The 16,134-nt window shown below is 43.2% G+C and overlaps 1 protein-coding gene across 4 annotated transcripts in view; it reads left to right on the top strand.

Moving 5' to 3' along the window:
- The window catches only part of LOC134624403 (protein NLRC3-like), a 55,582-nt gene that overhangs the window by 18,775 nt on the left and 20,673 nt on the right, over nucleotides 1-16,134 (top strand). For 2 of the 4 annotated variants that reach the window (XM_063469386.1, XM_063469387.1), the window contains exons 4-7: nucleotides 571-711; nucleotides 3,024-3,148; nucleotides 3,247-5,035; nucleotides 7,347-7,520. In XM_063469386.1, the coding sequence (XP_063325456.1) occupies nucleotides 571-711; nucleotides 3,024-3,148; nucleotides 3,247-5,035; nucleotides 7,347-7,520 (2,229 nt within the window). The remainder of the gene's footprint in view (nucleotides 1-570; nucleotides 712-3,023; nucleotides 3,149-3,246; nucleotides 5,036-7,346; nucleotides 7,521-16,134) is intronic. The other 2 variants (XM_063469388.1, XM_063469389.1) reach the window with 2 other exon arrangements.

The raw sequence follows: 16,134 nt of genomic DNA, 5'->3' as shown, positions 1-16,134 counted from the left end.
AGGAGATAAAACAGTCCAAATGTGGATTAACCATGTGATTCATGCGTCTCCAGGAATAAAGTCAGAGCCTGCAGGAGCTCCAAGTTCATCCTTGTGTCCTCAGACTGTTTGAATTCAGTGTGTCAGAGAAACAGAAACATGGAGGTGTGTTCATGACAGCGTCTGATTCCTGATGTCAGAGAAACTTTAGATTATTCAGCAGAGCTCAGATCTGCATCAACATGAAGTTCACTAGGACAGTCACAGATATCATGTGTGAACATCACGTGATCCTAAAGTGTCTGAGAGCCCATAAAAGAGCTTTAATTCATACTGAGGTCGGAGTTTGCAGAGAGCTGACTGTATCACACTCAGAGCTGTTCCTAATGTTCTGTCAGTTTCTGCTCGTTGTGTTTTGTTATTGGAAAGTCTTCAATTCCTGAGTCAGCAGGTGGGATCAGGTTTCTGTGATCCCTGATCTGGATCATGTGACCTGGTTTCTAGGTTACATGACAGGTCAGAGGTCAGCGACTGTAACTCAGTCACTCCTGTTAATGTGAACTCACAGAGTGTTTGTGGTTTACCTCTCAGACTGACTGAAGTCCACAAGAAGATGATGATGGAGGAAGAGGAGGACAGAGCAGAGTCTGCAGGGTCCAGCTGTTCGTCTGTGAGGAGTGACTGGTCCAAACATGAAAATCCACACTTCAGTGGTGAACCTGGACCAACGAGGTCAGAGAGCTGTGATGACTCCTTTACATGTTTGTGTTTCCTGGATAAATCTGACCTGAAACATCCTCAGATTGTTACAAAGATTCATTAAAAAGAAAACAATGAAAGAGAAAAGATCCAAATGTTAGACTTGGTCATTTGCTGTTTGAGGACAGTGATGCTCATATGTGTGGGGAAAGTGTGACCTGAGTGGGTTCATGTTTGTCTTTAAAGAGCTGCTCTGATTCTCTTTGTGTCTGATCTGTTAAACAGTCTGAGAGGTCACACAGAGACCCAGCAGCTAAAGCCTGGATCATACTGGCTGCTGTTACTCCATCAGGACAACACTGAACCACAGTGGTGTGGATGTAGTGGATAATCCCACCATACTGATGCTCAGAGTTAATCACAGGGAACAAAACCAGATGTTACCTTCAGATTGTGACCTTTGGAGTGGACGATGCAGATTTCAATGGAGAATATTATAATAATAATTATTATTATAATATTACCAAAAGTACTGACTCGTCTGCCTTCACACACATGTAAACTTGAGTAGCATCCAACTAAAAAGTGTGAGAGAGAGAGAGAGGGTGAGTGAAAGTAAAAAAAACACGGCTCCCAATAAGGAGCCGGCTCGCGTCATTCACTTCAAAGAGTCGGCTCTAGGAGCCGTTTCGTTCACGACCGACACATCACTACACTGCACCATTGCACTTGGTGATGTAAGGCTTGGATGCAGTTAGTCGCTATGGAAACCCATTTAATGAAGCTCTGTTCTTAAGCTCATCTGAAGGCCAAATGAAGTCCTGATTGGCTCTGCAGAAACTCTGCACTTCATCATCCACTGAGCCCACTCTGTGTTTTCCACTTCATGGCTGAGCTGCTGTCGTTCCCAGTCACTTCCACTCTGTTATAATCCCACTAACAGCTGACTGTGGAATATTTAGTAGTGAGCTCATTTCACAGCTGGACTTGATCTATTTCTATGCCTATTTAGAGCTCAAAGAGGCCACCAAACATTAGATATCAATGGAAAGCCCAGGATGTCCTCTATCTATCAAATAAGGAGTTAGTAGGGTAGCTTGAATAACTCAAAAGATATAGACCGAAAACAAATGTCCTTTACAGAGGACATAAATAGGCTGGTTCTCATGAGGATATTGTGTCTATGAAGTAAGTGTCAGGAGAAAGTAAGACAGACACAAAGCAAACAAGTCGTTGTTCCAAAGAACGTCAAAGAAAAGTAAGAAAATGTTTTAGAAGCTTCAAACTGACATGAACGATCAGCAGGTACAGAAATGTTTAGAGCTGCTGTACAAAGTCGTCACAGCAGATTCTGTCAGCAATGTTTCCCATATTTCTTTGATCTTATAGACGGATCGTACTGCAGTGAATGATCACCTGAAACAGGTTTTCTTTTTCTTCCTGGATACGACTCATCATGTTGTCCTGTGACAATAAGTTTGCTAACATATCATTTAAAGTCTGTAGTTCTAATATAAGAGTTGTAGTTTGATCAGCAGAGACCAGAGCTGTGAACGTGACTGTGGTGAAGCTTCACTCCTGAGACTGAACTTAGGAAATACTGTGAAATATTTAAAGTCTATGCAGACGTCTTGGAGCCTTTATCTCACAGCTGCTGCACAGAGAAAAAAGTCTGATTAGTTAAACTCAGAGGAAAACTTGTCCTGATCAAAATGAGGTTGCGGGAAAAGAACAGGAGAATCACATGAATAATAAACGAATAAATAACTACTGGAGCTACTGGAGCCAGTGTGGACATAGAGTCACCAGGAGAACCCAGAGACGCTACAGAAGCTGATCTGTTAGTGTTCCCTTTGATTGCTTCCTTTCCTCCGTCTTTCCTACCTCTCCTCCTTCTTTGTAATTGTTGTTTGATTTGACACTAGGACCAGTGTGCAGTGTGGGTTCCCCTCAGACTGAGTGGGAGAGGGGCCCACTGCATGACCCCCTGACTGTGACAGAGTCAGCGGTGGGTTGATTGTAATAACTTCTCCTGTGTCAGCCCCTCTCAACAGTTTCTGACCATGTTTCTGTTGGAGACATTCTAACAATGCTAATGCTAATGCTGCATAACTAATACTGGGACAAGGATTACATGTTGTGTTAAATAATAAAGAAGCAGCAAAGGCAAAGACGTTTAGACTTGTGTGTGTTTGATCCTGCAGCTGGAGCAGCTGTCAGAAACCACATCTGTAATGTGACACTGAGTACAGTCTGACCGACAGCTGGGACACTTTTGTTTTAGCTGCTTAGAGTTTATGCTGGAGGGGAACCTGCTCATCTTGGATATGTTTGTGGTTCTGCAGACAGTGCATCTGCTCATACTGGGACCAGTCTGCTTCATCAGGAGACTCCTCCTGTCCCCAGTGTGGAGAAAGATCCAGAAGCAGAGCTGGACTGCAGACAGCCAGTCAGAGCAGCTGTGTACAAAGTAAGACTGAACATCTGTCTGCTGATGGACTCATTTCTGAAAACTGGACTTCTTGTTGTTGTTCAGACATTGAAGAGTTTTCTTTCTCTTTCTTTCAGCAGATGTTGGTCTGCAGGAGGTTTTAGATGAACATAAGATCAGTCTGAGGAGGAGATGTGAACGTGTGACTGAAGGAAGTGATGAAACAGGAAGTAGAGCCCTCCTTAACAGGATCTACACTGAGCTCTACATCACAGAGGGACAGAGTGAAGAGGTTCATACCCAACATGAGGTGAGGCAGCTGGAGACAGCTTCCAAGATGGACGCCCTCCATGACGCTCCAATCAGGTGCCAGGACATCTTTAAAGCCTTACCTGACCAACAGAGACCCATCAGAGTGGTTCTGACCAACGGCGTGGCTGGTGTTGGAAAAACCTTCTCAGTGCAGAAGTTCACTCTGGACTGGGCAGAGGGCTTGGAGAACCAACATGTCAGTGTGGTGGTTCTGCTTTCATTCAGGGAGCTGAACCTGATCAGAGATGAGCAGTACAGTCTTCTGGAGCTGCTCCATGTTTTCCATCCAACATTACAGAAGGTCACAGCAGAGAAGCTGGCTGTCTCTCAGCTTTTGTTCATCTTTGACGGCCTGGATGAAAGCAGACTTTCATTGGATTTCACCAACAGGAAGCTGCTGTCTGATGTCACACAGAAGTCATCAGTCAGCCAGCTGCTGACAAACCTCATCCAGGGGAATCTGCTTCCCTCGGCTCTCGTCTGGATAACTTCCCGACCTGCAGCAGCCAATCAGATCCCTCCTACATGTGTCGACAGGCTAACAGAAGTACGAGGCTTCACTGACGCCCAGAAGGAGGAGTACTTCAGGAGGAGATTCAGTGATGAAGAGCTGTCCAGCAGAATCATCTCCCACATGAAGACATCCAGGAGCCTCCACATCATGTGTAGTATCCCAGTCTTCTGCTGGATCACTGCTACAGTTCTGGAGCACATGTTGACTACAGAGCAGAGAGGAGAGCTGCCCAAGACCCTGACTGACATGTACTCACACTTCCTGCTGGTTCAGACAAAGAGGAAGAAGAACAAGTACCATGAGGGACATGAGACGAGTCCACGGGAGCTGACGGAGGCTGACAGGGAAGTTCTTCTGAAGCTGGGGAGGCTGGCGTTTGAACATCTGGAGAAAGGAAACATCATGTTCTACCAAGAAGACCTGGAGCAGTGTGGTCTGGATGTGACAGAGGCCTCGGTGTACTCAGGAGTTTGTACAGAGATCTTCAAAAGAGAGTGTGTGATCTTCCAGAAACCAGTCTACTGCTTTGTTCATCTGAGCATTCAGGAGTTTCTGGCTGCAGTCTACATGTTCCACTGTTTCACCAACTGGAAGGAAGAGGTGCTGAAGGACTTCCTGGGGAACGATTATAATGAGTCATCTTTGGATGTTTTCCTGAGCAGAGTCATGTATAAATCCCTCCTGAGTGAAAATGGCCACCTGGACCTGTTTGTTCGCTTCCTTCATGGCCTCTGTCTGCAGTCCAACCAGAGACTCTTAGTAGGTCTGCTGGGTCAGACAGAGATCGGTCCAGGAACCATCTGGAGAGTCACCAAGTACCTGAAGAAGATGAACAGTTATGAAATCTCTCCTGACAGAAGCATCAACATCTTCCACTGTCTGATGGAGATGAACGACCTCTCAGTACATCAGGAGATCCAAGAGTTCCTGAAGTCAGAGAACAGATCAGAGGAACTCTCTGAGATCCACTGCTCAGCTCTGGCCTTCATGCTGCAGATGTCAGAGGAGGTTCTGGATGAGTTGGACCTGCTGAAGTACAAAACATCAAAGCGGGGACGACAGAGACTGATTCCAGCTGTGAGGAACTGCAGAAAGGCTCGGTGAGTCCAGATGTGATCATTAACATCATTAGTGTAGATCAGTATTTTAGTTCTTCAGATATACACAGCACTAAACGACTCTCATTAGTTTGAGTTTCTCAGATAAAATGATATTTTGTGTTGATCAGTAAATGTGTGTGTGCACTTAGATCCTGCATTGGTAGTCGTACGCTGTGTGTTGTAGACTCACATCTACATGTAGTACCTGTGTTGTGTCATTAGGGGGCAGTATTTTAAACCTGCTGCTGCTGTTGTTGGTCATTCAGACGCTGCTGTTAGAGAGACAGAAATAAGAATCTATGAAGAGCTTCTTTGTAGTGAAGTGAACTCTAATGTTACAAACAGTGACAAATATCCAGAACAGTCACCGTCTGAGCTTCTCCTCTGACTGCAGACAGAACTACAGACACAGAGTTTAGTGACATAAACATGGTGAGTGAGGATGAAGGCTCTGAGGAAGACTCTGGTTTAGTGTGATTATAGTGTGATGTCCTGATGAGTGACAGAGCTGTGGGTCAGAGTGAGGCTCAGAGGTGAACCAGCTGTGCTCTCTTACTGCCCACACTGCTGACATCTGGACTGAACATGTGTCCAATCATTGAGCTAACACTGATGTCACAGCAGCTCATGATTCACTCTCATTCCTGCTGCTGCTCCTAATGATCAGTGTCTGCCTTCATGTCCTCATTAATCACAGAGCTGATTGTTCAGTGTTTAGTTGTTGCAGCTGAAATGTCGTCCCTATTTTCTGCTGATGGAATTCACTGCTGTGTTTCTGCTGCTGTTTACATCCTCGAGCCAACTTCCTGTCAGCGCTCGCCAAACGTTATGATGCCATCAGTGCTTTATAGACGGTGGGAGGTTCATGTTGTAACCACACAGTGTTTGTGTCCGTACGCTGCAACCTTCCACACCATCCTTTATTGTACAGACTCAGCAGCAGCTCCATGGATCCCAAATCCAAGAGTGGAGAACAGATTTGAAGTGTGTCACATCCATGCAGTCACAGCTGTTTCCACCATGTTTCCACTGATATTAATCCTGTTCAATGACACGTTTCATATCAGTGAATATGTTCTTTAGGACGTCCACTGACATGTTTAAGTGTCCTGCTGGAAATCACTCAAATCATCCATGAAATCCATGAAAAATCCTTTTAGTGTTTCTAACTTCACCCTCTGTCCTCTCTCTCTCTCCATCCTCCTCACTGCTTCTTTCACTGATAATCACACAAACATCGTATTCAGCTACAAAATAACACAATAATATCATCTGATGATCATTATTATAAGAGCAGGATCCATATTTGATATCAGAGTAACACACTGCTTGGTTATGTGCAGTCATCATCAGTGACTGTGGGTCAAACAGAAGCTCTCTGATTGGTTGCTGACCTTGGTCACCTGTCCACTCTCACCTGTTTGTGTTTGCTCTCTCTTTGCTGTCTCCATCCTCTCTCTCCTTTCTCTCCCTCTCTGTCTTTGTACCGTCACTCAGGTCCAATGGAAACAGTGACATTTACAAACCAATCAAAGACAAACTGATCCATGTCAGGTTATAACAATATTCAAAGTGAATACAGGCTGCTGCTGGACACAGACAGGTAACATCATTTTGACTTGCTGTCACCTGGATCTGGACTCATAAACACTGAAGCCCTGAACAGGAATACAAATCATTTTCTGCCAACTAGCGACACACCAGCAGATAATGGCTCAGAAAGCTAAAATGAGCCAATCATTTCTGTGTTTAGTTCCCCTGAAATCAGATCTGATATCAGCAGCTCTGAGTTCATTCATCATTATTGTCCAGTGATGAGATTTCTGCTCCGTTTGGTAACAGTCATCAGGTTTTTCCTGCGTGTGGACGTGAACAGTCGTACCTGACAGCAGGTAGCAAACAGAGATCATCTTTCCAGCTGGAACTCTTCACTGAGCTGAACTCATTCAAAATGTTCTGGAGTCAGATTCAAAACAGGAAACAGTCCAAATGTGTGTCTTCACTCTGACTCTGGATCAGATCTCAGTGACAGACTGTGGACATTATGGAAGCCTAAATGTGACACCATCTTCCTCCTTCATCTGCAGATTAAAGCCAAACAAAGATTCTCATTAAAAGTCTGCAGGTCTGAGAGAGACTCAATCGTTGTGTCATGTCAAACACAGTAAGAGGAGCTGAAGCACAGATGTGAGGAGCAGATGTTCATCAGATTATGACCTCACTCTGTTTTGTCTTCATATACATTCAGTCTGTTTATAATGCAGATTTTCTGCTTTTATAATAACACATTTTATATTTTCTATCATCACAGACTGACTCACTGTGGACTCTCAGAGACTCACTGTGAAGTTGTGGCCTCAGCTCTGAAGTCCAACCCCTCCCATCTGACAGAGCTGGACATGAGTGGAAACAAGCTGCAGGATTCAGCAGTGAAGCTTCTGTGTGCTGGACTGGAGAGTCCAAACTGTCGACTGGAGACTCTGAGGTGAGTTCACTGACTGCGGCTGTTGTTATTTTTCTATATTTCGGGTCTTTGATTGATGCTTGAAACTTTCTTTAGTTCCTAAATGTTCAGGATGTGTCTGAAGACAAATGTGAAGAAGTTTGAGTGCTTTCAGAAATGTTGTGTCTTTCCAAACAACTGCACAACAGTTTTTCCTTTTGGCTCCAAACAGAAGTGACAGACTTGAGCAGGGTTCATTTAAAGGCTGACAGAAGTGGAGTGGTGATGGGGAGATGTTTGACAGGACAGTGTTTCAGCCTCCACAGGTTCATGTTGTGCTCCATCAGTCAGTGAAGATGAAGTCAGTGCTGATGAGGCTGTAGAGTGTGTGAGGGATGTGAATGAGGATGATGAAGATCTGATGATAGCAGATAAAAACAGGCTGCAGAGACTTTGAGCTTGTGTGGAAACAGAGAGAGAAAAGAAAGACATGAATGTCAAAGCTGTTGATGGTATCAGAAGCTGACCAGTCCCAGTGTTTCCATGGAGCCCAGTCTAACATTTATTTATACTGTCACGGGCTGCGACGGCTGGCGCTGCGGGCTCCAGCAGGTATCGAGACCTCTGGCAAAGGTGAAGCTGGTTGAGACAGCACAGGGCTCACAGCCGGCTCGTGATGCTGTGGCTGTGCGGTGCAGTCAGTCTGTTCCAGCCCAGGTAAACAGTCCTCACTTAGCAGACTGAGCTCCTCTGAACATCCAGCAGAGGATCGAGTGGGCTGGGCTGTAGGCTGAGTAACTAGCTGGGCAGCTGGCTGAGCCACGGCTAAAGGCTGGGCGGCTGGCCATGTTAGCGATAGATCAGGTGACGGTACTAGAGACAGAGCTACTGACTGTAGTGATATTTGTTGAGGAAGTTGAGCAGGTGCCTGAGCGGCTAACTGAGCTGCAGGTGCCTGATGGTGGAGTGAATGGTTGCACAGCAACAGCAATTGGTTGAGCAGAGAGAGAAGCAGTCAGTAGGGTGGCAGCAGCAGACAGTGAGGCTGAGGGTGGTGTGGAGGCCTCAGGCAGAGGCGGTACTAATTGCAGCTGCACAGGGCTCACGGCCGGCCCGGGATGCTGGGGCTGTGCAGTGCAGGCAGTCAGTTTGGGTAAAGGCAGCGAGATACAATCTTTAGCAACACTCTCTATCTCCTCAATCTTTTCTACCCTTTTTACACAACATTTTCAGATCTAATATAAATAAAAGAAGTGTTTTGTAATTCATTCAATTTATTGTCTTTATTTATAACTGGCATTATTGTTTCATTCTATTGTAGAATCTTACAAGAAAGAGGCAAAATTGTATTCCATTATGCTTTATTAGCTGCTTTGGTGAAAAACAAATCAACAATGCAAAAAACAAAAAAAAAACAAATTTCAAAACAACATGCTGGAAAACAGTTATTCATCACTTGATTGCTTCAATACAAAACTTGGGCACATATATGCAGGACATTTCATGGCTGTTTTGATCTCGCTCTTGTTAAGGTTCATTTTAAGGAGAGAGAGATGGTGGAGATCGGAATAACACCCTGAGCCTGTCAGGTGGAGTCAACGAAGATTTTAATGAAACACGCAGCGTGGGAGATAGACACTGTATACAAACAGCATCAGATCTCATCTCCAAAACTTCAGAACACAGTTTTATGCATCGGGGTATTAGAACGCCCCCTCTTGCGTCAGATAAACACAATACATGATACGTCAAATCAAAACTACAAATGTTCTATTTGACAACTTGTGACACAATTAAAAGACACTGGCTTCCATCTTCTCCCCGGTGGTTTCCCGCAAGCCAGCTCAGCTCTCGCATCGTGCACCTGCTTCTTCATCAAACAGTCACGTACACCAACATAAAACTGCAACCCTAGGCAAACATGCTTAAACTTTCACCTACAAATGAACCTCTCTAACTGTATGTGGGTGTATGTGTGTGTGTGTATGTCTGTGCATGTGTGATCCTCGCGCTGCACCTTCTTTGACCTCTCTGCTTATGCAACCAGGCTGAGGCCATCCTGAGTGTGATGATCTTGACTTATATGTAAAATGTATTAAACAACTGTTTCAATCAAGAACCTCTAGTAAAAGCTTAATCAAAGATATAGATACATAAAAGATACTAAAAAATAACCTGATTGTTCATAACCTGCTCAAAATATACTCTACGTTTGGTTCTCACTGAACCTGTAATAAAGACTAATTAATTGGGTGCCAATATGTTCAACCTATGAATACAATATCAATACTTCAATAAATGTGTCAATGCAAATGCTTGCTATATGATTATGATGCAACAGTAATAACAAAATAATAAAAATAGAATTAATAAAAATAAAATAATAAATGGAAATAATAAAAATAACAAAAAAATAATACTTCCTTCCTTCCTCTCTCTTAACCAATCAAATCTCGCTGAGGTAGCAGCTTTAAACTCGGTATGACCCAGGCTGATAGAGGGTATCCAGTCTGGATCACATTCCTGCATTTTGTAGGCTGGTTTTCCTACAAAACACAACAAACATCAGCCCGCAAAGCCACAGTGAACAAAGCAGCATAGCGCAACGAATTTAATTCAAATAAGTATAAGACTTATTTGTAACCTACATGAACAATTATGTTATGATAAATTACTACATACATAGTACATAAATAACTACAACAGAAGACTTACCTTTGTGGGAATGCTTGGAGCAGACTAACATGTGAGCTGGAGTGTTCTGAGACGTTATATTTGGTCTTAGAATAGCTGCAATCCAGGCCATCCGTCAGCTTTTTGTTACTTCTGAAACATGGCTTGAACATTTTCTCTTCAACGACATAATCCGATAACAACCGATCTCTTTACCCGTCAGCTTCCTGTGGCTGTCATGCGACCGGCTATTGCAGTTAATAATACAACAGCTTCTTGCCATTTTTTGTGTTTCTTTTTATCGCTGTGTGACTGATTTCATGTGAAAACCTGCGTGCGCTAGTACCTCTTGCCACTCGTACCTACAATCCTTTGCGATTTTACCCCTGAATGACGTCACATTTTCAATCTCTATTCAAATAACACAAGAACACTAATAGACCACTAATCATCTCACAGGCAGCAACTCAAAAACGAAGGTTCAAAAGGCAGCAGTACAAAGGCAGAGGCAGGATGGACAGTCTACACCAGGGGTCTCAAACTCACGGGCCATTTGCGGCCCACGTCACCTCTACTTGCATATTGATATGGGCATATTGATATGAAGAAATATTCTTTTTTAAAATTATTATACGAAAAATGATTTAATACAACGGCAGAGTGTTACAGGCCTGGGCCCTTTAAGACTGTACCCTCATGGGCGGTGTAGTCCTTGCTGCATGGAGAACGTGTGGGACCGCCCCTCCTGCTGTGTGTGTGTGAGCGTGAGGGAGGGAGAAAAAGGGGGAAAGTGCGAGGTGCTACCGAGCAGAAACGGGAGATGTAAGCATGTAAATATAATAATAACCACTGCAGCCCAAAAGAGTGCCTGACGAGCCCAGTAAGCTATTAAGACTCGACTGTAGCTGTGTTCCTGTTTTCCTCCGAAACAATAAAGTTCTGCTGGAGCAGCATTTCAACGCCTCTCTCTGTCTCTCGCTAGCAAAGTTGACCCAGACAGTAAAGCTAGTTCCCGGCTACGAGCCCGACACGGAACCCAAAGTATTATCCAGAGGTCTCCTTACCACGGTTCAGAACCGCGGACCTGGCCGAGGTAACAAGAGAGTGCAAACATGTTGAGGGATTGGCTGTGTTAGTTCAGTGAGAGATTTATTTGGAAAGAAAACAGTTTTTAACTTGCAGTCGAAAGCTAATGTGTACGCTTATGCCTACATTTTTATTTTGTTAAATACAAACAGAATTATAGCAAAAGTGCTGCCACGTGTCTGGCCAGAAAGAGCTGCTTATTTGGTAGTTCAATGAACAAAACTGCAAACGTTCTTGTTTGCAGTTTTGTCTTGTTGCACAATATTTTTAATTAAATAAAACAAACAAAACACTACATTTTAGGAAATATTAGTGGGGGTTTTCGTGTTTGTACTACTTGGACACTAAAGTGGCCTCCAATGAGATGATGGTGCCAGAAGTGGCTCATTTGAGTTTGAGACCCCTGCTCTAGAGAAAGAAAACTAGTCTCACCCTCTCTCCTAGTATGTAGGGTCAGCAAGAGCAATCACACAAAATGACAAAGGTCACAAGAAGATGCCAAGAAAAAATAAACTTAGCAACACGCACAATGCAAACAATTCCTTGTTTTTCTTCTGTTTGGGAACTGTAATAACAAGAACCATGTGTCTTCTGCAGACATTACCAATAAGTGTGATGTGTCACATGGCCCTCTTCTTATTGGAAAAACAAAAGTTGTATCCAAGATGGCCGACTTCTAAATGGCCACCATGGTCACCACCCATCTTGAGGATCAAGAGTATACAACCCCACAGTGATACCGTATCAATTTCGAGTCAGGCTGATTTTGCCTTTTAAATTAATTGCACTTCCAAATTGAACAAATTTGACTTTCTCTTGGAACGATTTTGAAATGCTCTAAAAAGAAAAAATTATGGTTCCACAGGGTAATTCCACTTTAGATCAACAATATACAACCCCACAGTGATACTATATCAATATCAAGTCGGTCTCATTCTGCCTTCTAAAATGACTTACTCATTTAACAATTTCAAAATGCTCTTAAATTGAAATTGTTTTCCACAGGGTGTTAGATCAATAGTATCCAATAGTATACAACCCCACAGTGATACCATATCAATATGAAGTCAGGCTGATCTCGTCTTTCAAAGTAAAAAAATTATCCTGAGCAGCATGTACTGAAGGTTAGAGTTGTGACTCCAGGGCCTGGTTTGAGTCTGCCCAAGACCATTTCCTGTGTGTCTATATCCCCACTTCTCCCTCCCTTCCCGCCTTCTCTGTCCTATACAGTGAAGACAAAAGGCTTCAAGTTGTGAAAACTCTTCCCCTTCATCATCTTCCCCTTCATCTTCCAAATCATCTCTCTCATCTAAAATCACCAGTATTCTCTGAGTAGAGAATCTTTTCACAATCTTGAATGATAAGGATCCAAGTGGGTAAAGTTTATGTATTTGCTGTGTTCTCCCCAATTTGTAGTTGGGACAGAGTGTGGAAAAATCTCAAAATTCCATCCAGTTTAGAAGAAAAACATTGAGTGAAGTGTTTGTTTCATCATCTTTCACAGCTCATCCACCAGGTGTCACAAACTGCAGCAGAACAGTACAAAGCATGTCATACTGAATAGTTGCAACAGCCAGAGTTTTACCTACCTTTGGTATTTCTTGACAGTATGAGCGTAATATTTACTGAACAGTCGTCTTCTGTAATCTTTTCAGATTCAGAACACTGTATTTATTTCCAAGGGGCTATTAGGATACTGACCTTGCCAACCGTACATACAATACACAAACATCACATTGGGGAGACAGGTCAGGCTAGGTAGCTGGCCGCTCAGCCGCTGAGATGGTGTCCTTCGCCCTGCCAGGTGAAGTAAACAGTCTTCCAGCCGACCCAGGTGGCCTTGGTTAGGATGTAAAGGAACGGTCTAAACATCAATTATCAATTTTGCTCTCAAAGAGCAAAGTCTGAGTGCTCACGGCAGCGTCGAACTTCTTCAAGATCTTATCCGTGCTGAATTCAGTGAGCCCATCATGACAAGTCACGACCCGTCCCATTGTTTCAGTCACAGCGGGCAGCCTTGTGGGGTTTAGAACAGCTGATTCCACTTTCTTTAATCTTCAATAAGCCAGGGCCAAGCCAGCTCAGATCAGCAAGAACCTTTTGCTGCTGTGAATGTCCTTGCTGCTATATTTCAGTATCAGGCTCTAAATGTACAAATGGATCTGAGAAGATTTCTAATCATGTTTCTACTAGATTTACAGTTTGTTTTCAAGTCTTCTGACTCAGAAGGTGGAGCAGGTGGAGCTTACAAGGAGTAAGTGCTGATATAGAAGAAGAGTTGTGTTTTAATGAAGCTATTTAGTTAACCAATAATTGTATTGCAGTGAAGCTTCTGTCTGCTGCACTGCAGAGTCCACATTGTACACTGGAAACTCTCAGGTCAGGATCCAAACATCCCCACTGCTGATCATTGAATGATATTATTGTATAAACAACCGAGCTTTATAGAATTGGCAGGTGAACTTTTCTTTATCTTTGGATTGCTCAGGAGATTCTTAATTACTGTCTGAAGATTTTTTTACAGTCAAATATTTTGTTTTAATGGTAAAACAGAATTATTGTTCAGTTCAATGAGCAGGTAGCCTCCTGCTCCTGGACTTTAGTAAACACATAAATATCTCCAAGTACACTTACTTCAGAAACTCTATTAAACTCATTACAAGTTCACTTCAGCTTTAAATTACTCCCAACATCAGCACACATAAGTAAATAAAGTAACTCACACAGCTACTGTTCAAGTTATTCATCTTTAATACAAATATATCTCATTATTATGAATCTCTATGTAGCATAGAGGAACCCAGACCTCAGCTTTGTCTGCTGGTTTCTTTTGCTGCTGTTGCAGTATCCCCTCATTGTTTCATCACTAATACCAATACAGAAAACATATTCTTAGTATCATTAGATGCTGAAAGGTGTCATTCTACTAAGTGCAGAGATGGTTATTAATTTAAATAACTAACATTTTGTGATGTTTGAACTGTTTTTCTATGGCAAGTCACTAAATTAGAAATCCCCGGGCCCGCCCACAGTACTGCAGTACTTATACAATACTGCAGCTCATCCTGCTCAACATTTTCACACCAACTTTAATGGAAGTGTGATGTTTTCAGCTGGAGTGATGGTCAGGGTGGCCTCCCTCTCCTCTTCTTCTCCTCTTCCTCTTTCATTTGTAAAGCCACTTCTGCTGCTTTCATTCATGTGGAAGTCCTGATGCTGAGTTTGGGAGAGACTAACAGCCTCGGCAGCAGAGGGGAGAAAGGCTGTAACACCAATAACTTGACTCTCATACAGCGAGACAAAGGCTACGTTCACACTGCAGGTGTTAATGCTCAATTCAGATTTTTTCATCAAATCCATATTTTTTCTTGTCTGGTTGTTCACACTTCAAATAAAATGTGATAGCAAACACGCTCTAGTGTGAACGGTTCGTGGCCCGCATGCGCAAAAGAATAGGTCTTGTCCTGATTCGCAATTTGAGGAAAGGACAAACGACTGGAGGTCCCAGTAGATGTCAAAATAGTGATTTTATTAAACACATATATATGTGGGGAAGAAGCGTATCGTTACACTCTCCAAGGCAATCTCCCCCGAACAGAAATAAGGAGTGGTATATATAACAGTTGATGACGAATAATATGCGTCAAACCACTTGGATTTACTGGAAATCTAAGTATCATTTCTCGTAATCTAAGAACATTCCAGTACATTCCAGTACATTCCAGTACATCAGACCCTGGAGAACCTTGACTCCTTACTCCAGATGCTTCTTGTTACTGCCAAACGGTCACGTACCCTGGACAAGTCACGTAGCAGTTTTGAGCAAAACAAGTTGAGAAACTGTGAGTGTATGTGTGCAGGCCCCCCTATGTGTCTTGTGTGTTATCCTCGGTTAACCTCAGAGTCACCTGTTGCTGGGCAGACTCCACACTGCAGCAGGCCGTGCTGGGCCTACAGGCCTCTATGCTCTAAGCTGTGATGTTATTATCTGTGATGTACTGTATTGTAAGCAGATATGGAATCATCTTGACTTCACCTTAACTTCTCACTTCCCCATAACTTCAAACCCTCAATTAACAACTCTCTAATAAGCAATATGGATAACATGAATACAGTTAACCCTGCAATGAAGGATCATCATGTGATTATGACAACACCTGAAATACAGACTTTGATGTAACAGCAAAACAGCTTCAAAACTGCTCTGATGAAATGATAATGATAACTGATCAGTGATAATAATGATTATGAATACTAACAATAACAGTAAAAACATCCTCCTTCTCACAGTCTGAAAGTTCTCAGTCATCCAGGTCATTGTAGTCAAAGGAGCTTGCAAAGAAAAGAGTCTGGACTTCTTTGAGTTGCTTGAAGACGTTTCACCTCTCTTAATCCAGTTTTGAGTTCCCTTCCCAGACGCCTTAACGCCCACTCACATTCTGGGCCATCTGACCTCAGAAATTCGCATGACAAGGTGGGGCCAGGTTTCACAATGAGCTCACCCGAAACCCTGGCTGATTGGGACCCACACCCATTTTCACACCTTGGCTTTCATGCTTTCTCGTTTGTCTTTTCCGGCGCTGATAATTGGCATCTGTCTTGTGTCAGTGACATAAATGGTAAATGGTCTGTACTTGTGTAGCACTTTACTTACTCCCTAAGGACCCCAAAGCGCTTCACAGTACATTCAGTCATTCACCCATTCACACACACATTCACACACTGGTGATGGCAAGCAACATTGTAGCCACAGCCACCCTGGGGCGCACTGACAGAGGCGAGGCTACTAGACACCGGCAACCTTCCGATTACAAGACGAACTGCCAACTCTTGAGCCACGATCACCCCCTAAAAGACAGATTTAATGCGACATGACCATTCACACAGCAGTCGCTTT

Source organism: Pelmatolapia mariae, linkage group LG3_W (assembly GCF_036321145.2).
Source record: "Pelmatolapia mariae isolate MD_Pm_ZW linkage group LG3_W, Pm_UMD_F_2, whole genome shotgun sequence".
Classification (NCBI taxonomy): Eukaryota; Metazoa; Chordata; class Actinopteri; order Cichliformes; family Cichlidae; genus Pelmatolapia; species Pelmatolapia mariae.
The sequence above is the reverse complement of the archived record's forward strand: the minus strand, read 5'-3'. Positions and strand labels throughout refer to the sequence as shown.